Below are 25992 nucleotides of genomic sequence, written 5' to 3' on the forward strand. Positions count from 1 at the left end.
CACACTCAAACACTCAAACACACACTCACTCAGACAGTAGTGGATACACACACACACACACACGCTCACACACACAGTAGTGGATACACACACACATGCACACACTCACTCACACACACACACACACACTCACACACACACACACACACACACACACTAGTGGATACACACACACACGCTCACACACACAGTAGTGGATACACACACACACATGCACACACTCACACACACAGTAGTGGATACACACACACACACACACACACACACAGTAGTGGATACACACACACACAGTAGTGGATACACACACACACACTCTCTCTCTCACACACACACACACTCTCTCTCTCACACACACACACATTCACACAGTAGTGGATACACACACACACACACACTCACACACACACACACACACACAGTAGTGGATACACACACACACACACACACACAGTAGTGGATAAACACACACACACACACACACACACACACACATTCACACAGTAGTGGATATACACACACACACACACACACACACACACACACACACACACACACAGTGTTTCCATGTTTTATGGGGACTTTCCATAGACATAATGATTTTTATACTGTACAAACTGTATATTCTATTCCATTACACTAACCCTACCCCTAAACCTACCCATCACACACACACACACACTCACACACACACACACACACACACACACACACACTCACACACACTCACACTCACACACACTGCCCCTACCCCTAACCCTACCCATCACAGAAAACGTCTCGGGTTATGACTATAACCCTTGTTCCCTGAGAAGGGAACGAGACACTGCGTCGTTGAAAACGACTCTTTGGGGACGCTCCCTAAGCGTGCGCCTCTGAAGTATGAATGAAACTAATCCAATCCTGATTGGTGTTGCGTCGTGACGTAACATGTGACGGCATAACCGGATGTATAAAAACGGCGCTGATGCAAACACATACCAGCCTCGCGATGAAGCAAGACGCTCTACGGCCTCTAGGGGCGTGGCAGGACGACGCAGTGTCTCGTTCCCTTCTCAGGGAACAAGGGTTATAGTCATAACCCGAGACGTTCCCTTTCGAGGGAACTCGCACTGCGTCGTTGAAAACGACTCTTTGGGGAACGAATGCCCACTATGCCACGCACCGGAACAAGGCCCGCCCTAAAGTGAAACTGAAACAGGCACAAAACTAGGACGAGAGCACTCGCGCACCAGGCGTACTAGGGAGGTGCAGACCATAAAACCTGATAAAGGTGTGCGGGGTAGCCCAACCGGCTGCCTCACAGATCTCCTGAAGAGGCACGCCCAGTTGGAGAGCCCTAGAGGAAGCCATGCCTCTAGTCGAGTGAGCCCTAACGGCCAAAGGTGAAGGCATATTGCGCACCTTGTAGGCCTCGGTAATAGCCTGAACAATCCAATTACTAATAGTTTGTTTGGACGCAGGGAGCCCCTTTTTAGGTGACCCAAAACACACCAATAGCTGGTCCGACCTCCTCCAGGAAGAGGACCTCTCAAGGTAAATGCTCAACGCTCTGACAGGACAGAGCAAATGGAGCCTCTCTTCCTCTGCCGACACATGAGGTGGAGGATGAAAAGCCTGAAGGACTGTAGACCGTGCCACATTAGAAGGCACCTTAGGCACATAGCCCGGTCTTGGGTTCAAAATGACCTTAACTCCGCCAGGGGCAAACTCCAAGCAAGCTGGCGTTACTGCCAGGGCTTGGAGATCTCCCACCCTCTTAAGGGAAGTAATGGCTAAGAGGAATGCCATCTTGAAAGTCAGATCCTTGGGTGACGCCGACTGAAGAGGTTCGAAGGGGGCAAGGGATAACCCCTCGAGAACCACTGCCAGGTCTCAGGAGGGAACCCTGGACCTGGTTGTCGGTCTCATCCTCCATGTACCACGGAGAAAACGTACAACCAGTTGGTGCCTCCCCAAAGGCCCATCGCCCAGTGGTGCATGGAAAGCCGCAATGGCAGCTACGTACACTTTAAGCGTGGATGGGGAGAGACCCGCAGAGAAGCGATTTTGGAGAAACTCCAGAACTGAAGCCAGCGGGCAGTTAACTGGATCTAGCTCATGTTCTCTACACCAAGTGGCAAAAACATTCCACTTGAGGCCATACAATCTCCTAGTAGACGGAGCCCTAGAGTTAAGTATGGTATCAACCACCCCCTCTGATAACCCAGCATTTAAGTACTGGACCCCCTCAGGGGCCAGACCCACAGCTTCCACAACTCTGGGCGAGGGTGGAAAACTGTGCCCTCCGCCTGAGACAACAGATCCCTCCTCAGAGGAATCTGCCACGGCGAGTCTATCAGGAGTGATAAGATGTCTGAAAACCATACTCGGGCCGGCCACAACGGGGCTACCAGAAGAAGACAGATGCCCTCCTGACGGACCCTCTCTAGGACTCCCGGAAGCAGAGCAACGGGGGGAAAAGCATACAGGCGAAGCCTCGGCCAAGCCTGTACCATGGCATCCAACCCCAGCGGGGCTGGATGGGTGAGGGAAAACCAAAGGGGACAGTGGGACGTCTCTTGAGACGCGAATAGATCCACTTCCATAGGTCCGAACCTCTGCCATATTAGCTTCACCACCTCTGGGTGAAGTCTCCACTCCCCGGGCCTCAGCCCCTGCCTCGACAGGATGTCTGCTCCCCGATTCTGAACCCCCGGGACATATATTGCTCTGATAGACAATATTTTCCCCTGGGACCAAAGAATAATCTGATGCGCCAATCTGGATAGAGGGCGCGATCTGAGTCCCCCTTGTCGGTTCAGATAAGCTACCACTGATGTATTGTCCGATCGTACTAGGACATGGTAACCCTTGATGTCTGGAAGGAAGCTCCTCAGAGCCCTGAACACAGCCAACATCTCCAGGCAATTTATATGCCAAGAATGATGATGGTCCTGCCACAGACCCCTGGCAAAGCGGCCGTCCATGACCGCGCCCCAGCCAGTGAGGGAGGCGTCTGTCGAAACGGTTTTCCGGCGACACAACGCTCCTAACACTGGCCCTTGGGACAGGAACCAAGGTTTCTTCCATATTAATAGAGAACGAAGGCATCTGTGCGTTACTCTGATTATACGAAATGGATTCCCCTTGGGGGAAAACCCCTTGGCTTTCAGCCACCACTGGAGGGGCCTCATATGTAGAAGGCCCAAAGGTATAATGTTGGATGCCGCTGCCATGAGGCCCAGCATCCTTTGAAACCTCTTCACAGTGATGGGCTGGCCTAGCTTTATCCCAGAAACCATTGTCAGGATGGACTCGATTCGTGCGGGAGACATGTGTGCCCGCATCGTAACCGAATTCCATACCACGCCCAAAAACGTTGTTTTCTGAGCTGGTTCCAACACGCTTTTTTTCGTGTTGAGTCTCAACCCCAATTCCTGAATGTGGCCAAGGACGACATCTCGATGCCGAAACGCAATTTCCCGAGACTGGGCCAATATGAGCCAGTCGTCGATATAATTCAGTATACGGATGCCCTGAAGTCTTAATGGAGCCAGAGCCGCATCCATACACTTCGTGAACGTGCGGGGAGAGAGTGCTAGGCCGAACGGAAGAACCCGACACTGATGTGCTTCGCCCCCGAAAGCAAACCTTAGGAACCTCCTGTGACACGGAAGGATGGAGACATGAAAATAGGCGTCTTTTAGGTCTATCGTGACAAACCAGTCCTCGGACCTGATTTGATTCACAATGATGGGAATCGTAAGCATTTTGAACCTGAATCTCCTCAGAGACCGATTCAACTGCCTTAGATCCAAAATCGGCCTTAGCCCGCCATCCTTCTTTGGAACTATAAAGTATCGGCTGTAAAACCCGGACTCTCTGTCTGGTGGGGGAACAATTTCTATAGCCCCTTTGACCAGGAGAGCCTGTACTTGTTCCATGACCCGAGCCTGTTCTGGAACCACTGTAGTCGGCACAACCCCTGCAAACCTGGGAGGTCTGTGACCAAACTGCAGTCTGTATCCTTTTTCTATTATATTCAGGACCCATAGAGAAATATTTGGAAGAAGGCGCCACCCCTCTACAAAATTTACTAAGGGAACCAGCCTCTCGAGACTGGCCACGGGTGTTTCTCGAGCACTGTTCTCGACCCTCTGACACAGCGAACTGGCAGGAAGCGGACAAGAACGATTTTGTGACCATAGTCGGTGCTCTCTTGCAAGCTTTTGGGGCGAACGCCACGGTGTGCGTTCGCTGGAAATCGATGCGACCCGAAGCGTCCAGGACGGCGGGACAACATCTCTTTCCAGAGGGCTCCGTTGTGAAAACAACCTCGGTTGCTCCCTCACGGGGGGGACAGCCCTCAGAGGTCCTACCAGATTGGCTAGGACCTCTTTCCTGAAGCCCTCTTTGCCTGAATGACGGCCCTCAAGTCGCCCTTCTGGCCATATTCAGGACCCATAGAGAAATATTTGGAAGAAGGTGCCACCCCTCTACAAAATTTACTAAGGGAACCAGCCTCTCGAGACTGGCCACGGGTGTTTCTCGAGCACTGTTCTCGACCCTCTGACACAGCGAACTGGCAGGAAGCGGACAAGAACGATTTTGTGACCATAGTCGGTGCTCTCTTGCAAGCTTTTGGGGCGAACGCCACGGTGTGCGTTCGCTGGAAATCGATGCGACCCGAAGCGTCCAGGACGGCGGGACAACATCTCTTTCCAGAGGGCTCCGTTGTGAAAACAACCTCGGTTGCTCCCTCACGGGGGGGACAGCCCTCAGAGGTCCTACCAGATTGGCTAGGACCTCTTTCCTGAAGCCCTCTTTGCCTGAATGACGGCCCTCAAGTCGCCCTTCTGGCCAGAGGATTTAGAGTGAGAACGTTTCCTCTGTTGCCAAGCTCCCGAGGGAGGGGCTCGAGAGGAAACGCTCTCCTTTTGCTCCAGGCGATGGGAGGAGCTGGCTGACGGCTGAGGCTGGCCACTTGGACCAGCCCTCCTAGACCTAGATCTAGATCGGCGAGGAAGATACTGCTGAAAAGCTGCTGACTGTTTTTTCGCCTCCTGAAACCTGTCGACAACGGTGTTTACTGCGTAGCCGAACAGGCCAGAAGGCGATAACTGGGCATCCAACAAAAATGATCTGTCCTTATCCTTAATACCGGACAGATTAAGCCATAGATGCCTCTCTGTGGCCACCAAAGCTGCCATGGAGCGGCCAATAGCACGGGCCGTCTCCCTAGTGGCTCGGAGAGATAAATCAGTTGCTCTTCTAAGTTCCGCAATATCTTCGGGTGTTGGGCCCTCACCCTCATAGGTCTTTTAGGATATCGGCCTGGTACGCCTGCAAGATTGCCATAGAGTGCAGGGACGCACCAGCCCGACCAGCCGCCATATAAGCCCTGCCCACCATCGCAGAAGTGTCCCTGCATGGTTTGCTGGGCAGCGCCGGGGCTTTAAGCGAAGATGCCGCTTCGGGAGAAAGATAGCTCGCTAAAGCTTCCTCCACCCGCGGCATCTTGCCATACCCCGACTCTCTCGCACCCACCACATTACTATAATCACATAACGTAGGTGATGAAATACGAGATGAGTGGGGCTTTTCCCAGGATCTCGAGATCTCTTTATGAAGATCCGGGAAAAAAGGCAAGCCCCGGCGCTGAGGCTGTGAGCGATGCTGCAGGAATCTCTCGTCTAACTTGCTCTGACGAGAATCATCCTGCTTATCTTGTGGCCAACTAATATTGAGTCTGGCCACAGCACGCGTCACAACCTCCACTAACTCCTCATAAGCGGGAACATGAGTCGGCGAGTGTGACTCATGTTCCCCGCTCCCGATGCTGATCACATCCACTTCCTCGGAAGCGGATAGTTCAAGCACCGGGCACTCGTCACGGGCAGAAGAAGCCGCAGCGCGGGCTTCTGCATCATGAGCGAGTGTTATAGAATCCACAGATGATGCACGAGAAAGTGCCTCAGCAGTCTCGTTCTCATCTGCGAGATCCTTTTGCGATCCCCACGATCTAAGCCTCCGCGCCGCCTCAACGGACGCGGGACCTGAACCGCAAGGATCGCGAGCTTGGCCATCTTTATCAAAAAAAGCCAAGCGGGAGCGCAGCACTCTCAATGGGAGTGCTTCACAATGTGTACAGGGATCACAGGCAGCTCCTTCGAGAGCTGCCTGTGCGTGCTGCACTCCCAAACAATTCACACATAGTGGATGCGTGTCCCCACCCGTGATAAATCTAGGACAGGGGTGCACACATCTAGTGAATTGCTCACTCGCCATACTTTCACTTTCAAACAGACAATACAACACCAAATAAGACAGACAGTTTTCAACAGATAGCGCTTGCTGAAGAGCGAAAAGCTGGTATGTGTTTGCATCAGCGCCGTTTTTATACATCCGGTTATGCCGTCACATGTTACGTCACGACGCAACACCAATCAGGATTGGATTAGTTTCATTCATACTTCAGAGGCGCACGCTTAGGGAGCGTCCCCAAAGAGTCGTTTTCAACGACGCAGTGCGAGTTCCCTCGAAAGGGAACTTTCTGGCTTTTTACATTTTATAAAAACATCACTTAGTATGATTTATAAGCTGTTTTCCTCATGAGGATCAAAAAATGTCCCCACACGAACAAGGATTTCAGATATTGCCATCCTTGTCCCCATAATGTAGGGTTTACCAGGCCACTCACACACACACACACACACACACACACACACACACACACACACACACACACACACACACACACACACACACACACACACACACACACAGTAGTGGACACACACACACACACTAACACACACACAGTAGTGGAGATACACACACTCACACACACACACACTCACAGTGGTGGAGATACACACTGGCGCGGGGCTAGTTGTCACACACTTGTTTTAAATACTTCCACACATGCCAGCATGACGAAACTTAGTGTGTTTACTAGTTGCCAAATAAACACTATATAGAGAATAAATTGCGCCGAAATTCAGAAATCTTTGGAATATATCACTGAACATTTATTTAACTGTAGAAAAAGTACATTTCTTAAGTTAATGTTGTTTGTGTGTTTATTTAAAATGAGACAAATCTGCTATTATTTTAATCTTATATCTGTTATTTAACAGCTGATAGTTGTGTAATGCTGATCTAACAGCAGAACACTCGCGGGTTTAAATCCCAGTTGCTCAGGCTATTATTCTATTCTATTCTATTCTATACTTTTATGAATTCTATTGAGAAACCATGAAAAAAAGATGAACAAAGACTGAGAGTCAATGTTCAGAAATGATCAATTATTATGTTCTGATCTATGGCGTCGTTCACACTGCAGGTGTTTAATGCTCAATTACGATTTTTTGAAAAAATCCGATTTTTTTGCAAGGCCGTTCACATTTCCTATTAAATGCGACCTTTTGTGATCTCCTGTGTGAACGTGAAATGACCCAGCAGTGACCCGCATGCGCAGAAGAGTACTCAACGGTCACACCGACACTTGTTGTTTGTGGAAGTAGCTAAACATGGTCGCATTTCAAAAGATCGGATACATATTGGATTTGGACCACATACCCAAGTGGCCTGGGTCGCATTTGATTGATCGGATCTGTGTCGTTCAGACTGTCATGAAAAGGTCAGATACAGGTCGCATAGGGGCAAAAATCGGATTGGGTCGTTTCAGCCTGCAGTGTGAACGTAGCCTATGTTGTATAGCTGTGTTTTACGGTGGGTTGTCGTCAAACTCAAAATTACTTTATTTTTAATGCCATTATTTTATATTAAAAAGTTAATAATTGTATTTTATTGAGAATTTTTTTTAGTCTGTCTTGTGTATTTTTTTGATTAGATCAGATATAATTTTAATCTGTCATAAGGTCAACCATGAACGGGCATGTTGTCACATTTCACTTCCACTCTTCCGGGTAAATCAAGAAAAAACTATACACTGTATCGATGAAACAAAACCACATAATTGTACTAGACATGAGCGAAATTAATGAGGAAAAAATAAACACTCTGAACCCTAAGTAGATTTACACAAACTGAGGAAGTCTAAAAGTGTTAGGTTGTCTCTCCTACGTGTGTTTTCAGTCTCTTTGGTTCATGAATGAATCAGCATTTTGAATGAATTGTTTGATTGAATGAGAGTCGCCTGTCGCCACCTACTGGCCTGATGCTGATAACCTGCAGAGTTAGTCTCGCTTCTTTCATAGTAAACTTTGTACGGTGGCCCAGTAGTGTACAACACAACGAAATAAAGCTGCAACACAACGGAAATGCTCTCGACCACTACAGGCTCTCCGAGCGCGATAAACTTAGTTTTCCTTGCCACTGTTCTATAGAGTCAGCAGTCTCAGTATATCAATACCACGATTAGTTTTAACAGTATGTAGCTAACCATTGTGTATCGACATTTATTAATTCAAAATCACCAACGTGCATTATAGCTGCAGACTCTAGAATGCTTCGAGCGCTACCACAGCATCCCTAAGGGAACGTCTGCCAATCCCTCCAAGATGTTGAAACGTATAATTTGTATTAATTAAAATTACTTTTAACATTCAAAAACAGATATGTTCGAAATCCAAAAGCTTGGTTGTGTTGGTAGTAGACTTACTACAGGTGACTCTTCCAATCCCTCCCTTCATGTATTTACAGTAAACAATTATTTTTCAGGAAAGTCAAGTCAAGTCATCCTCATTTATATAGCGCTTTTAACAATGTAGATTGTTTCAAAGCAGCTTTACAGAGATAAACATATAATTTAAGGTAACAGAGATTGGTTTGGTCTGTAAAAGTTTTTTATCTTTTATCATGTTTCAAAGGTTAGTTCCTAATAACCAGACTGACTTACAACAGGTGAAATTGAGCTATTGGCACTTAATATTGGCACTTGTTAGCACGGTAACGTTACACAATTTATATATATATAAAAACATTAGGCCTACTGTGATTCACCTAAAGGTTTTGTTTTTCATGTCCTAAAGCTTGTGGCTGGTTCCCAGTGACCAGACTGACTTATTACGGGTGAAATTGTGCCAATACCTTCCTGTAATTCTGCAATTCACCAAATGGTTTTTATTTATCAAATTATATTATAATAAATTATAATTTTTAACCACTTGATGGATTTGCCAGCTGTTCCCTTAGGGATCATGCACTGTGGTAGCGCGTCAAAGCATTCTCGAGTATACATACGAAACTATAATTCATGTAGGTGAAGTAATATTTTATGTTGATATACAATAGCTACATACTGTTAAAACTAATCGTGGTATTGATATAATGAGACTGCTGACTCTATAGAACAGTGGCAAGGAAACAGAGCCGGTCCGAGCCTTTTGGGGGCCCTAAGCAGAATTTGATTTGGGGGCCCCTCCCACTACACGTAGTCACCTGTGCTTGACAATTATTGACACAAATGTCACGCAATAATGATATATTATAAATGAATACAGTGAGGTTATGTATTAATACAAAATAAATACTTAATAAAAAATAGATGCCTACTTAAATAAAAAAGTTGAAACTTTTACTTTACTCTTTTACTAACTCTTTGAAACTTCTTAAAACAAACTGTCTCAAAACATATAAAATAAATGATTTGCAAAACATAATGTCAAAACTGAGAAATCAGAAACATAATAAGAACAAGGGTTCAACAATGACAATTATTGTTGAAAACTGTAAAAATATGATTATTTCTCAACTGTCTCAATACAGTGTAACTGTCCTCAAAATCTTTTTTATTATTATTATTGTAACAGACTTTGTTGGATTGTACATGACAGAATCCAACAAAGTCTGTTACTATAATACCGGTAATGATGTACTGGCGCTCGTTGTATGTGTGTATGCACATGTATATATATATATATATATCTGTTTTCCCCTCAGGGCTTGCCGTAGATAGGAATGGGTAGTGCGCACTTGGTACTGGAGTGTGGCGGGTTTTTGGAGTTAGTGATTGATGTGTGGTATAATAAAGTGGAGAAGAGTTCAAACTGCTATGTTTATTATTTATTCAAACTGCTACCCTTACACCTAGAAGGTTAAGTTCCCCTGCGGCTATTTTCTCCAACTTAAACCGATACCGTGACTATGCGCAGTTTGCACGAATTGTCTATGCACTCGCGAGGTGTCTGGTGGCCAGGGGGCCCAAGCAGCCGCTTAGTTCGCTTATGCCTCGGGCCGGCCCTGCAAGGAAAACTAAGTTTATCGCGCTCGGAGAGCCTCTAGTGGTCGAGAGCATTTCCGTTGTGTTGCAGCTTTATTTCGTTGTGTTGTACTTTTTCCATTGTGTTGTGGCTCATTTCTGTTGTGTTGTGAACTTATGTTTGCTTTTCAATTTCTGTTGTGTTGTGCACTACTGGAGTGTGTTAATCTGTGCTGAACACACACACACACACACACACACACACACTCACCGCCTCCAGCGAGCATCGGAGCAACTCTACACACAGCGCTTTGAGAGACCACAGGAAGTTACGAGTGTGTTAATCTGTGCTGAACACACACACACACACACACACACACACTCACTGCCTCCAGCGAGCATCGGAGCGACTCTACACACAGCGCTTTGAGAGACCACAGGAAGTTACGAGTGTGTTAATCTGTGCTGAACACACACACACACACACACACACACACTCACTGCCTCCAGCGAGCATCGGAGCGACTCTACACACAGCGCTTTGAGAGACCACAGGAAGTTACGAGTGTGTTAATCTGTGCTGAACACACACACACACACACACACTCACCGCCTCCAGCGAGCATCGGAGCAACTCTACACACAGCGCTTTGAGAGACCACAGGAAGTTACGAGTGTGTTAATCTGTGCTGAACACACACACACACACACACACACACACACACACACACACACTCACCGCCTCCAGCGAGCATCGGAGCGACTCTACACACAGCGCTTTGAGAGACCACAGGAAGTTGCGCGTCAGCGGCTCGGGCTCGTCCCCGCAGCTCAGCAACACGCGCACCTCCAGCGGGCCCTTCAGAACCAGGGCTTCTCGGAGCATGTTGTCAATCAGAGACCAGTACCTGTGAGGAACACAGTACACATCAACACGTATAAGTGATCACGACCCCAGTAGAGCCACGGCATGATAGATGTCATCACTTATTATATTGCAGGTGAACGTGATTTCACTGAATACAACATGATCCTGGAACAACATTCCAATCGACCAATCAGGTTTGAGAAGCAAGTTTACAGTTTATGTCAAGTTTAGGCTTAAAGGGGTGGTAAAACACGATTTCACTTTTCTAACTTCAGCTAGTGTGTAATGTTGCTGTTTGAGCATAAACAACATCTGCAAAGTTACAGCGCTCAAAGTTCAAAGCAAAGGGAGACATTTGCATTTAAAGAAATCAATTTCTGAGGACTACAGCAAACGACCGGTAGGGACGACACCACATTCCTCCAGGGTCGCTGACGTCAGCATATCCCATTATTTACATAAACCCCTCCTCCGAGAATACTTAATAAGGGGGCGAGGCCATTTTTCCTTTGGAGAAGTGTTGTTGTGGTATACTAGGCTTTTGTTGCCGCAATGCCGTCGAAACGACGTTATTTTTATCCGGATTGCAGGTCCACTTTGTTTTCTTCCTAGGGTCGCAGGAGTTAGGGATCTCAATTAGGGCTGGGGATCGATTCAGATGTTCAAATTCGATTCGATTTTGATTCGCAAGCTCTCAATTCGATTCGATTCTCGATTCGGATTTCGATTCGATTTTTGATTTCAATTACCGATTCGATTCTTGATTCGACTCAATCAATATAGATGTAATACAAATCCTATATTTATAAAAAAGAACAGTGAACATACGTTTACAAGTGTTAATTAGTAAAAAGAAATTAAGAGCCACAAACCTGTATATTAAGCTCTTATTATTTTAGGTACACTTGGGTACATTAAAACAGAACCCAACTCAATAGGCCTATTCCAAATGCGTACAATGAATAGACAATTTTGATGCAAGATGCATAATTCATGCTGAAAATTGGACGAGTCAGAACAGTCACTTTAAACTACTTTAAACTTCAAACTTTCTGGTCCAAACAAGCCTACTTAAAGTTTGTCTCGACAAACTTTTTAATCTAGATTAATGTTTAAGATAGATAGATAAATAAATATCAGTTATAATTTAGACAATTTTTTTATGACATCACATGCAACACATGGAAGCTTGTTTTCAATCTTTGAATTAACTTGAAAAAAGTAGCACAAATAAATACAACAGAATAAATAAAGATAGAATACATTTTCTACAATATAATTTTTTTTCTAATACAATAGAAAATAGAATTCTACAATAGAATAAAGATACAAATAAAGATACATAAAAAGAAAAGTTTTTGGGTAAGTACAGAAACTGAACAAAGTAATCCAATGTAAAATAACACTGGCTATTCTTTTAGTCCTGACTCCTGAGTGAATTAAATGCATAGGATATTAATCCTGATTCCTTACAATTATATTATGTTGTTTTGACAACAAAATTAATGACAGACGCATATGGCTGCGTTCACTTTAGTGCACGGATCCATTACCGTTTCATTATACTGTCTGTCACACGGGTTTTACATGCTTAGCCTATTTAAGACATAACCGACTGTCTTTACGAGGTTACTCACCAAGACCAGAGTTTTGCCATAATTTTGCGTGTTTTTTCCGTTAAAGCGATATAATCCGCGAAAAAGAACTTTTGTAACTGGTGAGCTGTTTGTGAGGCGGATTTAGGTTTAACGTGATGCACGCAGTGAAAACATCTCTGAGAGCGCGCGAGCACTGAATAGTTTAAAATCGCTTGAATGTTTAAACTGGTAAAAACTTAAAAAGACGTGAAAATAATAAACGATGCAATGCTGGCCTGATTGTGCAAGTGAATATTCCGTCATGTCCCGACTCCTAAACGTGAGTGTTTATCGACGCCTAGCTGCAGTGCTTGACGCTTGCCTTGTGAGAGAGAAGACGCAGCACTTCTGAACACACGCTGTTTGTGAATTTCCGAGAACGTTGTAAAATGACTGTTTTGATTTTATAATCTGTGTGGATTAATTTATTCATACAATCTACACGTGAATCAATGTTTGCGTGAATTTCCCACATTTATAATGGGAGACCTGAGGCAATTAATAAAATTGTGCGCAATACCCGCGCCGAAATTCGAATATGGAATATGGAAAAAATCGATTCTTGGCCGTTGAGAATCGATTTTGAAACGACCACATTTGAAAAAGCGATTAATCGAACAATCTAAAAAAAATTTGCCCAGCCCTAATCTCAACGGTTAAAATTTATTTTTAACTCGGTCCCTCGAGTTATTACCCAAATCTCGCTCTCTGTGCTGCACATGTTACGGAGGAAAGCTTCCACAATCTTGGCGAGTTCAATGCAGGATTTGCACATCGGCTTGTCCTGAAAGATGGAGCAGTTCCAGGTTTAAGAACAGAAGCTGTTGTTTACAGGCCACAACCTGTAAGTATGATTTATTTTTCGCCTATGCGTTTTCCTGCAATAATTATTATTGTTAATTGTATGTTCCAGCAAGGAAGTAAACAAATGACAACGCTGTTTGGCTCTGCTGCTTTGTTAAATGCTCATTCATACTTAACGTTACAAACTTTTTAAAATCTCAACAGCGAACTTGGAATTCGTGTAAATTATTCTTTGATTAGAGCTTTTATGTATTGTTTATCTACATGCTTGTTTATCTACAGGCATGCTAAACATGGTTCTGTGTTTGATTTGGCTAACTTACTATAGTAACGTTAAAGCCAATGTTTAGTGAAAATACAAAAGTAACGGTGCCATACAGTCAGTAACGATCACTATTATTCGCAGTCTTTACCCCCAAAAAATCCCTTTGAGGACTGGAACGTTAGTATAATTTGTTCGAACAATTATATGAAATTCTTGTTTATGAAAATGAAGCTTATTTTTTGTAATACTATAATAATTAGTACAATTTAATTACAGCGTATCTAAAAAGAAATGAGACAGAAACATCAACAAAAAACTAACCTTTCTGAAACGTCGTTTAACAGCCGTTCTTGAACAGGTTCTGCTCGATCATCTTCACTAAGGTTCTCTGGGTCCGATTGACGCCATTGTTTATAATACACCAAAGCACAAACTACCGGTAAAGGTAAGGGGCGTGACGTTTCCGGAAAACGTGCACTAGTCGGTTAGCGAATCACAACACACTGGGCCAGCTAACCAATCTGAGCCCATTGCGTATTTCTGAGGGACTGGCTTCATAGAACCCGGAAACCATCAGACCGTTTTTACAAGGAGGGACAGAGCAGTGTAGAATAAAGGTAAAATATATGAAAAATAATGCAATTTTTTAAAAACGAAGCATGAACATGTTACGCACTGTGCACTACCCCACACACACAATCAAGCCTTCGAAAAAATTTGTTTTACCACCCCTTTAAAACCAGGGTTAGGTGCTTCTATATCAGTGATTCTCCTTCATTTCCCTCTGGTTTTAGGGATAAGTTATGGTTATGGTTATGGTTAGGTTTAGGGATAGGGATAAGGTTTAGACTAAACTTTCAGACAGGAATGTTGTTTCAGGATCAATAAAATATGTTGATCCAGGAAAATGTCTTTTGCCAGCATCACAATCTCTTTTGAGGCTCTAATAAGTGTGTAATGAACATATCCGGTCTTTGATGTCAAGCAAACATTTAACCATTAAATGTACGTCCAACTAAGACATTTCAGAAAAAGAACAATGTGTAAATAATGTTTTTGTGCTAAAGTTTTTTTTAGACCATTATTAAAGACCAGATAACTGTGAACGAATGTTACTGGAAGAACGTTTGTTCATGTAAGGACGTCTAACTCGATCCAATGGCGGTATTCGAATTAGCGGTGAAGGTCTTTGCGTTTTACTGTCTTTTCTCGCGGCAAAGTATTCTTGGTTAAATGCAATACATTTTATCTTATGTATTAACTCGTTATTTCATCTGACTCCATAAATGAAAAGGCTTTAATGATATCTGTGCATCATTAAATGTGAGCGAATTTTTTACGATTCTTTTAAACTCTTGAATGAAAATAATGTCAAAGTCAATTAGAATAATCAAATGTCACAATTTAATATGTCAGGTAAATGTATCATTATAATTTCATAATCAATTCAAGGATTATCAATGCAAAACATCAAATGCTCTAGAACAAAGAGGAAAAAGTTTACCCAACAAGAAATGCGTGAGAGTCTCGCAACTCTCAGCCTCACGGGCCGATCTCAGATATAGAAAAGCCCAGAGCTCTCACTGCGTTTCATTATATACCCAGACCTCATTTCAGATCTAAACATCATCCACAGTGGTAAGTCACCATGTGCTAGCAGTGGGAAATTAGCATTCAGTCAAATGGTCAGAAGGTGTTAACTCAAAGACACACTCTCCAGTGTGGAAGATATTTCTAAACTTCCTAAGAACTTTATTACCTTTTGGGTTTACTTCTTTGGGAATGAGACATTTGTACCAGTCGCACAGAGACATTTCAAATAATACCAAACATGTCTAAAGCTCGATGATAATCATTCACATTAAACCATTTAGATTCTTGTGTGAGTTTGGGAGACCTCTGCCAGGATGAAGAATGGGGGACAGAAATGTAGATTAGGATGAGGGAGGTGAGACCTTCGTCTCAATAGTGCATGAGGTGGAGTTCAAATGTTAATTTCTTTTGTTTTCTCAGAGAATGGCCCTCTCTTAAAGTCCTCCCAGTTTTTCCAGTCTTACATTCATAACTTTTACAGAACCGTGAACGGGTGATTGTGCTGTAAAAGCACGTCTGGAAATATTCTAGCCATGTGTTCTGACAGAATCCATTTCTTAGCAAGTGTCATATAAATCACTGATATACAGTCAAACCAAAATGTATTCAAACACCTTCAACATTTCTCACATTATCACAGTTTATTCGCTATAGTTTAGAAAATGGTAATAAAATATGAGCAGAACTCAGAGTTATTAAATCAGTTGATATTTGACTGGTTTTGTCCGTCCTTCTGTTAGACTCTCACACATGAATTATGTTGAATATCTGTCAGCTGTTAAATTTAACTACACAATTAGATAATACCAGGTTAGCTCAACCAGTTACCAGGCAATGCTTCATGTTGTTCAGTCTGTGGTGTAAAAAGGTGGATTAGCAATTAAAGAAAAAACACTTCAGCAAAACATGATCAGCTCAAAGTGTCCCAATCATTTTTGCTCCCAAATTATAATAAATTTTACTGGTAGTCACTTTATGAAGAATTTGTGGGTATAATATCTCGCAGTTTACTTTATTTTGCTCTCCTCACTTACATAAATGAACTATAGTGTCCTGCACACACTAGTGAAAAAATATCAAAAATGATATCTGGTGTCTGAATAATGTTTGGCTTGACTGTATATTATAGCAGATATTCTTGGTCAGCCATCGTTTAACAGGACTCACTTGGGTTTGCTGCGGTTGAGCATTGGTAAATAGTCGGGTATGGAGATGTAGATAAATGTCTTGGCCTCCTGAATGACGCTTTTAATGGCCTCGATGTCTTTCATCCGGTCTTTAGGGCAGAAAACATCTGGAGAACTCTAGCACAACAAACGATGGGGAAAATCCATAAATGGAAACATGTTTTGCAGCTTTCTCCTTTCTCACTTTCACTGGTGTAACCCAGCGAAGTCAACTTCATTCAGTCCTAATATTTGCAGTTTATTTATATACAGTGAGGTTAGAGAAATCTGTAAACTGCAATGGAAAACTATGATCAACACTGGGCTAAAGCTCAAGGGAGAATCGCCACCAAACATGCATTACACGAGCCCTTAAAGTCCCCCAATCGCGTTATCCCTTTAAACTCATCACCAAAATGACATATTTAAAAAAAAAATTCCATGAAAAAAATTCTTAATGCCTTAAAATATCTTGAATGTAACTCGACACCTTTGCCTCATTTAGTATACGCGGTTCTATGAATATGCAAATGAGCCCCGCCTCCACTCACTCACTCCCTCAGAGATCCACTCGTTGACGATCACACTTTGATCTGATTGGTTACAAGGTAGTTTGTGACGTCAGAAACACCAGCGATTTCAAAGCGTGTTTTTGAGACTGTCTTTGGTTCACTGCAGTTTTAAGCAGAAAATACTCAGCAATGCTGTCGACTTATGAACTTACACATGGTGTGTCTTAAAGCTGATTAAAAACACCACATAGACATATAAACAACATTGATCTGTGTCTCCTCTGAAATATATCAGATATTTGATCAAGAGTGAAGCTGGAAGCCTGACTGACTGTGGACATCATGTTGATGAAAAAACGCTTCTTGTTTATTTTCTATGAGGACTTCATTGATTGAACAGGATATTTGGCAATGAAGACATTTATCTGTAAATCTATAATAGCAAATCTCTCTTCGGTAAACGGCGCAGGAACAAATCATTAATCTTGCATATCTAACCCGCTCTACGTATACTGTAGTGCGCCTGCACTAACAAACAAATAAAGCATCATTACAGTGAAGCAAATCAAATGAAGGATCATTTCCGTGTACCAGGATTTTTTTGGCTTGCACTAGAAAAGAAAAACACCTCTCACTCGACTCACAGAAATGTATGCTTCTGCTTCAGTGTCGTCCAGACTCAGTTGCAGGAGCCTGTCTTTCTTATACAGTGCGGTTAGTCTCTTTGACCATATCGACGGCAGAAAGTCTTTGTATTCCAGTTGCCAGTAAAGGCTGAATATCCGGTGCAGGTCCAACACTAGACAGCTGCAGTCATGAATGATGATGCCAAACTCCTTCATCTGTAGAAACAACACGTCACCTCCCTCTCCAGACCCAACATGAGGAAGAACATGCCATCACACACTACAAACTAATTACCAGTGGAATAAATAAACTTAGTAAAGCAACATGTAGTAGTGGAGTGAATTTAAAAAACTTTTCAAGGCTACTTAAAACTTACTAGTAACTTTAAAAAAACCTTTGCAATACTTTGAAATGTTTATTGTAACAAAAATGCTATTTGTTATTCGTACCACACTCTCAGAAAAAAAGGTGCAAAGCTGTCACTAACCCAATGTTAATGTGTCAATGTTAACCGCATTGAATCAGCATCACTTTTGCACCCGCAATCGTTTAAAAATTTTTTTTTCCATTTCATAATTGAATCAATGTTACAATGTGATGTAGGTTCAAAATCATGCTTGCACTCTCAGAAAATGAAACAGAAAACAACAGCTGACTTAAAGCCACACCGCCTGAAATCAACTTCAAATAAAATAATTCCGGTAATACTTTACCGTAGAGAGTGATCTCCAGTCCATGCCGGCACTTCCGATGTACATGTGCTTCCGGTCCACCAGCCAGAAGGAGGAGTTCAGCTGACCTCTGCTGAGCGCGGTCATGTTCAGGTAATGCACGTCTGCACCTGATTGGCCAAAGAACACACAGTCATTCTGTTGAATAACCGATGGCAACCGTTCTCAATATTTTTCACACATGGTGCCATCAAGTGTGGCACCATGTGCTCAAGTGATAAAAGTATTGGGCACCAAGTGTGACCTGCCTAATTTCATGGCCTGAATAAATTACATGACACAAAATACAGACTATTTCATGACAAGATGCAGTTATACTTTAATGATTTTCACTTTTTTTCACATTCTAAACCCCAAACTGACTTATATGGAATACATTTATAGTGATTTTAATTTATTATTGGATAAGCCCAATAGACCCAATAATCACATACAAGGTTTGAAATTAACTTTTTCACTCACCGGCCAATTTGGCTACTACATTTTTTTAGTACTAAATAATTCTTATTCAAACAAAATCTTTTCATCCAGCATCTTCTCCCTTCCTCTTTCATCCTCATCCCTTTCACCAAAAATGTGTTATAGGTGAACAGATCAATACAGTACAAAGAACATAAAAAAATGTAGGATGTTGGAAAATAACAATGTATTTTCTTTTAACCAAATGCTTTTTAATATTCGCTATTGCTTCAATGCAAATGAACAAGCGTGCCGTTATTTGTTGTGTAGTGACGTGTGTGTTCAAGTAAGCCAGATATGCGCAGATTCTGTGCAATACGCTGTATTTAATATATCATGATGACTCACGAGTATTTGCGCTGAATCAATTACACAAACTTCCCCAGCAAAGAGAATAAACTTAATAATAACCCGCCAAATTGGCTCGTGATTTGACAGCGTTACCCGCCATAGTTGATTTTTACCTGCATTTGGTGGGTTGGCAGGTGTTAATTTCAAACCCTGATAACATAGTTATATTGTACCTGGCAAACTGCACAAGTATTACTGACCAATCATATGCATGTGATAGACATCCAGCAGGTCTGCGAGCGTTCAGTGGAGTGTTTCGATGCAGTTGATCTGACCCATCATGCAATTGTACTGAGAAGCTTCCATTTCTTCCTGAGCCAGTTTCACCAGCTGATGTGAATACAATGCCCCAAATACCCCTTTTCCACCAAAAAAGAACTGGTGCTGGTTCAAAGAGGGTTCGGAGTTGGTTGTCACGATGCACACACAGGGAAACAGCAGATCCAATAGCAGTATGTTTATTGGGTAATCCGTACACGTAATCCAGTCCAGGCAAAGGTCAAACACCGTATAAGCAATCCAAGAACAAAACAACAGAAATGAACAGAAACAAACCTCAGAAGTGTGGGGACATGAAATAACGACTCCGTGACAAACACTAAAACAGACAGGGTATATATACATACAGAACTAACAAGGTGATGGGAAACAGCTGTGTGCAATGAACAGATGAGTGGCAGAACAGAATGCTGGGAAATGTAGTCTATTGTGAATGACACCGTGAAAAAGAGGACCTCTAGTGAACCCCAGGGAAACACAACCAGACACTGTGACAGAACCTCCCCTCTACGGAGCGGCTACCAGACGCTCCATGACAGAAAACAAGACAAAGCAAGAGTCCAAGAGCGAGGTGGAACGGTGGAGGATTAGGGGGAGGGATGGGGGGCCATGTCCATGGAAGGAAACAGAGATAGAGGATGATGGTTTAGCCGGCGGCCCGGGCGAAGCAGACAGTCCATCGGGGCGGCCAGGGCGAAGCAGACAGTCCATCGGGCGGCCAGGGCGAAGCAGACAGTCCATCGGGGCGGCCAGGGCGAAGCAGACAGTCCATCGGGCGGCCAGGGCGAAGACGACCCCTTGGGCGGCCACGGCACAGGAACAGAACCCGGCTCAGGAACAGACACCAGAACAGTAACAGCCACAAGGACAGACACAAACATTGGTTCAGGAACAGGCTCCGGCTCAGGGACAGCAGACACTGGCTCCGGCTCAGGGACAGCAGACACTGGCTCCGGCTCAGGGACAGCAGACACTGGCTCCGGCTCAGGGACAGCAGACACTGGCTCCGGCTCAGGGACAGCAGACACTGGCTCCGGCTCAGGGACAGCAGACACTGGCTCCGGCTCAGGGACAGCAGACACTGGCTCCGGCTCAGGGACAGCAGACACTGGCTCCGGCTCAGGGACAGCAGACACTGGCTCCGGCACAGGGACAGCAGACACTGGCACTGGCTCCGGGACAGCAGACACTGGCTCCGGCTCAGGGACAGCAGACACTGGCTCCGGCTCAGGGACAGCAGACACTGGCTCCGGCTCAGGGACAGCAGACACTGGCTCCGGCTCAGGGACAGCAGACACTGGCTCCGGCTCAGGGACAGCAGACACTGGCTCCGGCTCAGGGACAGCAGACACTGGCTCCGGCTCAGGGACAGCAGACACTGGCTCCGGCTCAGGGACAGCAGACACTGGCTCCGGCTCAGGGACAGCAGACACTGGCTCCGGCTCAGGGACAGCAGACACTGGCTCCGGCTCAGGGACAGCAGACACTGGCTCCGGCTCAGGGACAGCAGACACTGGCTCCGGCTCAGGGACAGCAGACACTGGCTCCGGCTCAACGGACACAAAAGGTCTGAAAGGCATCTCCAGGATCTAGGCTAGACGTTCTAAATATTCGGTCAGTGCCCACGCGGCCACGAGAATGGGCATCTCCTGATCCGTCTCCGACTGGGCAGACGTGACTTGAACAGTCTCCGACTGGGCAGACGTGACTTGAACAGTCTCTGGATCGGCAGACGTGACTTGAACAGTCCCTGGATCGGCAGACGTGACTTGAACAGTCCCTGGATCGGCAGACGTGACGTGAACCATCATTGACTTGGCAGACGTGACCTACACCGTCTCTGACTGGGCAGACGGGACGTGAACAGTCTCCGAATCAGCCTCCAGAAAAGCGGCGGGCTGCGGGGACACAGCCTCCGGGCCTTTGGAGAGGCTAGAGGTCTTCCTCCTCCGCCGTTTCCGCTGGTGAAGTGTGCGCTCTGGGCTGGATGGAAACAGCGCCGGATGAAACTCTGGACTGGATAGCACCAGCCCAGGGTCGAAGAGGGGCCTGAGTGGAAAATGGTGTTGGAATTCCTCCCGACCACCTCCTCCACTTAGGGCTGGGCGATATGGCCTAAAAAAAAAATCCCAGATTTTTTCACAAAAAATCTGATTTACGATTTAAATAGATTTTTTTCTCTCCCTACTTAAAATCAATCTGCAGATGACAAAGAAATTGTTCAAAACAAGTTTTAACTTTATTTTGTTTTAATATTCCCTTCTGGGATTTGATCTCGATTAAAGTGCAATCAGAAACAACAAGCCAAAAAGACAAGAGGACAGGCCCTGTCTTTGAAAACAATGAAAATGTAACATAAAATAAAATGGGTGGATTGGGGGGATGTGTAAAAAAAAACAAAAAACTTGCATCACAATAAGTGTATTGTGATTGTCAAATTATTTGGTAACTAAACATAATTTTATTAAGTTTACTGGTATGCTACTGTTTTTATTATTGCTTAACACAAATTTCACTATTTCAATTCAATTCTTGTGATTTGATTCTGATCTTGATTCAATATAAATTCCTTTGGATAAATAGGTACAGTAGATACGTTAATGTGTTAATTGTTCTCCCAAAAAAAAAAAAAAAAAAATATTCACCTAACACTGTAAACATACAGAGAGCCCTGTCAGCTGGTATTATTAAAGGTTAAAACTAACTCAAATTAAATATAATGCGTTTTTTATTTTATAATGCGTCTAACTAACATGCGCGCTATGGGTCATTAAAAGCCATCCTGAGTTAAATGTAACGTTACGTGACATATGTTGTTCTCCAGCTGTTTTATGGACATCTTTCCACGGTTGAAAAACACTGATCAATCGATTTTATTACATTTCGGTAAGTTGGTAGTAAAGAGTAACAGATGTTCGGTTCACGTGCCGCTTGAACTGAGATCTGCCAGCGTTCTTTCACGTCACATTTACAAGCGCCAAAACGGTGTTTATTGTTTCATAATTTCATAATAAAATTGACAGAACCTGAGAGCTGAGAATCCGTTTCATATCGATAGTAACCTGCTCTGTCGGTGTCAGTGTCATCTCTGCTTCGCGATTTTTCTCTGCGTGAGAAAATGGATGTGTGGCGTGAGAGCGTGTAAAAAGTGACAGAATTGCGTCTCTCACAGTGAACTCGTGAGAGTTGGCGGCCCTGCAGATTCAGCTTGTAACCTAAATGTTTTCGGCAGGTGTGCTTCTGCTGCCGCGGTCTTGCTCATTTGCCATGTTGTTTGTGTATCTCTATCATGGCAAGTGCTGAGCCCGGTCGGAACTACGGGAGCCCAGTAGTGGCCCAGTAGTCTCCCACTCGGTGGCTGGGGAAGAGATATTAAAAAACATACCGCTGGATCTTGATGACGGAGTCGTTCTGTCACAACGCACACACAGGGAAACAGCAGTATGTTTATTGGGTAATCCATACACGTAATCCAGTCCAGGCAAGGGTCAAACACCGTATAAGCAATCCAAGAACAAAACAACAAAAACGAGCAACGAGCAGAAACAAACCTCAGAAGTGTGGGGACATAAAATAATGACTCTGTGACAAACACTAAAACAGACAGGGTATATATACATACAGAACTAACAAGGTGATGGGAAACAGCTGTGTGCAATGAACAGATGTGTGGAAGAACAGAATGCTGGGAAATGTAGTCTATTGTGAATGACACCGTGAAAACGAGGACCTCTAGTGAACCCCAGGGAAACACAACCAGACACTGTGACATTGGTTCAACTTGCGAACCTTCTTAGAACCGGTTTGTTTTTCCACTGACTAGAGCGCCCAGCGAACGACGTTGTTACGTAACTGTGTACGTCGCTATACATCTTAGCTAGAAACGCTTGCAAACCTACAACATTACTTTGGGATTATCTCTAACTCGAGAACAAAAAAGGCTTTAAAAACAATTGAAATATGTAAGTCTTTAAACCTTTTCCTTTGATATGTAATATTTTCTGATTAGTTATGTACCCCTGTCTTGTGTCTTTTTTTTTCCCATTTATTTGTTCTATATTGTGACTGTTTTCTTCTTTGCTTACATAATATTTTTAATAAAAAAAAACTAGAAACACTTGCGCCAACTTCAAGCATAACAATTACTATGGCGGACCACATCGTGTTTCTGCAAATGTTTCTCCTGGCTTTGCGATCCTATATTATGGTCAGAAAAGGTGTTAAGAACACATCTCAACCAGCCCCCAGCCCCCTACGTAAGCATGACATGGTAAAAGAACGGTTCTAGTCCAGGAAGAGTTGGTGCCGCTTTGGAACCAGTTTTCCTGGCCGAGAACCGGTGCTTTGGCTGTCGAAACACTAAGAACTGGTTCGCGGGCAGGCACCGGCTCCGAACCGGCTCTCAAAATGCTTTGGTGGAAAAGGGGTAAAAGAGAACTTGATGTTATGACTCCACTTTGATTTCTTGAGTCTCCAATGGTCTTCCTTACTCTCCTGCTCCTCCAGATCCCCATACCCTCATCCTCAAGTCCCTGGGGTCTATTCCAAAGATTCCAGTTCAGAAGTTTTTTTATTTGTCTCAGGTTTTCTATAAAGTCTGCAGAGCCCTCAGTATTTTCCCCAATACCTCCAGTGTTCCCTCTCGTACCATCTGTCCCCTCTGAGCCCTAGTTATCTTTACCAAGTCAAGTGCTTCTCCCTAGCCTCCAGTAGTCCCAGTTCCCAGAGTATCCAGTGGTCCTTCCTAGGGTTTCAAAGCCTGTTGCTGCACTTGTCTATCTTGAGTAGATGAGGGCCAGGGAGAATCTGAGCAGAAGGACAAAGCTCAAGGAAGGTCCACTGGGAACTGTGAGATGTGGAAACACCGGGAGTGCTCTTAAAAAAATAGGTACTCACTTTTGTTGCTCTATTACATTTCTTTGGTTTCATTGCAGTGTTTTATGTCCTTCAGACTTGATTGCAGGTTTACTGATTACATAGTGTTTCCTATTCATGTTGAGTTAATAAAGAATTCCTGCGCCTTTGCTTCTTTACACTTGGGTCCAAACACAGAGAGTCTTACAAGATGGTTTTGCTAGACAGTGGATGTCAAATAACATCATATACTTACCACTCCGAGTGAGTGCCTTGAGCTCTGAGGAATTAGTTAGTCCACTGGCCACCCTCAAACTGACTGACCGAGACCGCAATCTCATCAACTGATGGAATAAGATCTGACCCTGAGGATGACAGAAGATACAGCTACATTTAAATCAGCTCATATGGGACTAATCAAACTCTCTTTAGGAGAAACTCTCTGTTGAATACACTCAACGTTCTACATTCAGTCATTGTACAATTATCTGCATAACCAAGAAAGTTCCTAGACGTAATCAGTAAATGTGTTGAAACTGCAGTTTTTTGATTGTTACCTGTTTGGCCTGAGGAAGATTTGATCCAGACTTGGTCGAGTTCAGTGCCCACCATGGTGACACAATCTCAACAGATCGACGCGCTTTATCCAGCAGCTCATGAAGACCAGCGGCCAGTGAAACTGTGTCCTTATATGGAATGGACAGATCTTCTGGAATGTTCTCCACAAGCACAACACTGTGAACACAAGAGAATATACATTCAACTGAAGGCATATTTTATTACTGCATATCTTTCCCTCTAATTACGAGATGTAACCATTTACCCAGGTGTGGCGATTTGCAACAATAAATGATAATATTTGTCAGATGTTATGGTTATTTTATTTTGCACAGGGTTATGTGGGTGTGAGTTATAATATCCGCTTGTTAAGTTGTGATAATACAGTTTCCAGGTCTAAGCCTCCACTTTGTTTCAAGAATACTATTTCAACAACCATATGAATCAATGTGTGGCCAACTTAATAGGAACATGTTTTTTCGGTAGCAATATAGGTATATATGTTCATTTGCTTTTGGGATCTGAAGGGGTGTTTGGACCCTGACGTCAGATTTAACAACTAGGTGTGGATAATTGATTGCCACTATGTGTACAAAATTTCATTCAAACACCTGCTAGATTGACTACAAAGTAAGATGTTTATTTATCATCCTGACAGTGATTCAGCACATTAAATCTTTATCTGGCTACAACAGACAGAATCAGATCACAAAGACATGGAATACACAGATCAATGAGAAACAAAACACCTTGATGACAAGACACAGTAGGCCTACAAACACAACAGAGGTCGGCATATACTGTACACTAATAAATGCAATAATACAGTAATAGGGTGAACACTGATAATGAATACACTCATACATACATAACTGTATGTATTATGGTGGCTTGCCAGCATTGCCTTAAGCAAGTGTCCTGGTCATGTGGGCTTGAGAAGCGAAGAAATCAGTAGCATCATTCCCTATTTGGCAAAATCCGGTGGGAGATCCTAGGAAAGGTGGAGCCCCTGTAAAGTCAACAAGTTTTCCTAAATTACACTAATGCCTCGGTTTTATTGCCTCTAAATTAAAATCCGATATGAGTAAAATACAATGGTTACATGAAACATGTTATAGTCATAAAGTGGTGCAGTGTGAATTTG

The 25992-nt window shown here is 43.7% G+C and overlaps 1 protein-coding gene across 2 annotated transcripts in view; it reads right to left on the bottom strand.

Annotated features, from left to right (window-relative positions):
• Window positions 1–25992, bottom strand: part of LOC143745453 (inactive phospholipase D5) — an 81878-nt gene that overhangs the window by 4462 nt on the left and 51424 nt on the right. For both annotated transcript variants that reach the window (XM_077237568.1, XM_077237569.1), the window contains 6 exons: window positions 24848–25025; window positions 24547–24655; window positions 18330–18457; window positions 17634–17831; window positions 16479–16615; window positions 10884–11052 (listed from right to left, as the gene is read on the bottom strand). In XM_077237568.1, coding sequence (XP_077093683.1) covers window positions 10884–11052; window positions 16479–16615; window positions 17634–17831; window positions 18330–18457; window positions 24547–24655; window positions 24848–25025 — 919 coding nt within the window. The remainder of the gene's footprint in view (window positions 1–10883; window positions 11053–16478; window positions 16616–17633; window positions 17832–18329; window positions 18458–24546; window positions 24656–24847; window positions 25026–25992) is intronic.

The sequence above is a fragment of the Siphateles boraxobius genome, unplaced genomic scaffold (assembly GCF_051911475.1).
Source record: "Siphateles boraxobius isolate OS27281-9 unplaced genomic scaffold, OSU_SipBor_1 204, whole genome shotgun sequence".
Taxonomy (NCBI): domain Eukaryota; kingdom Metazoa; phylum Chordata; class Actinopteri; order Cypriniformes; family Leuciscidae; genus Siphateles; species Siphateles boraxobius.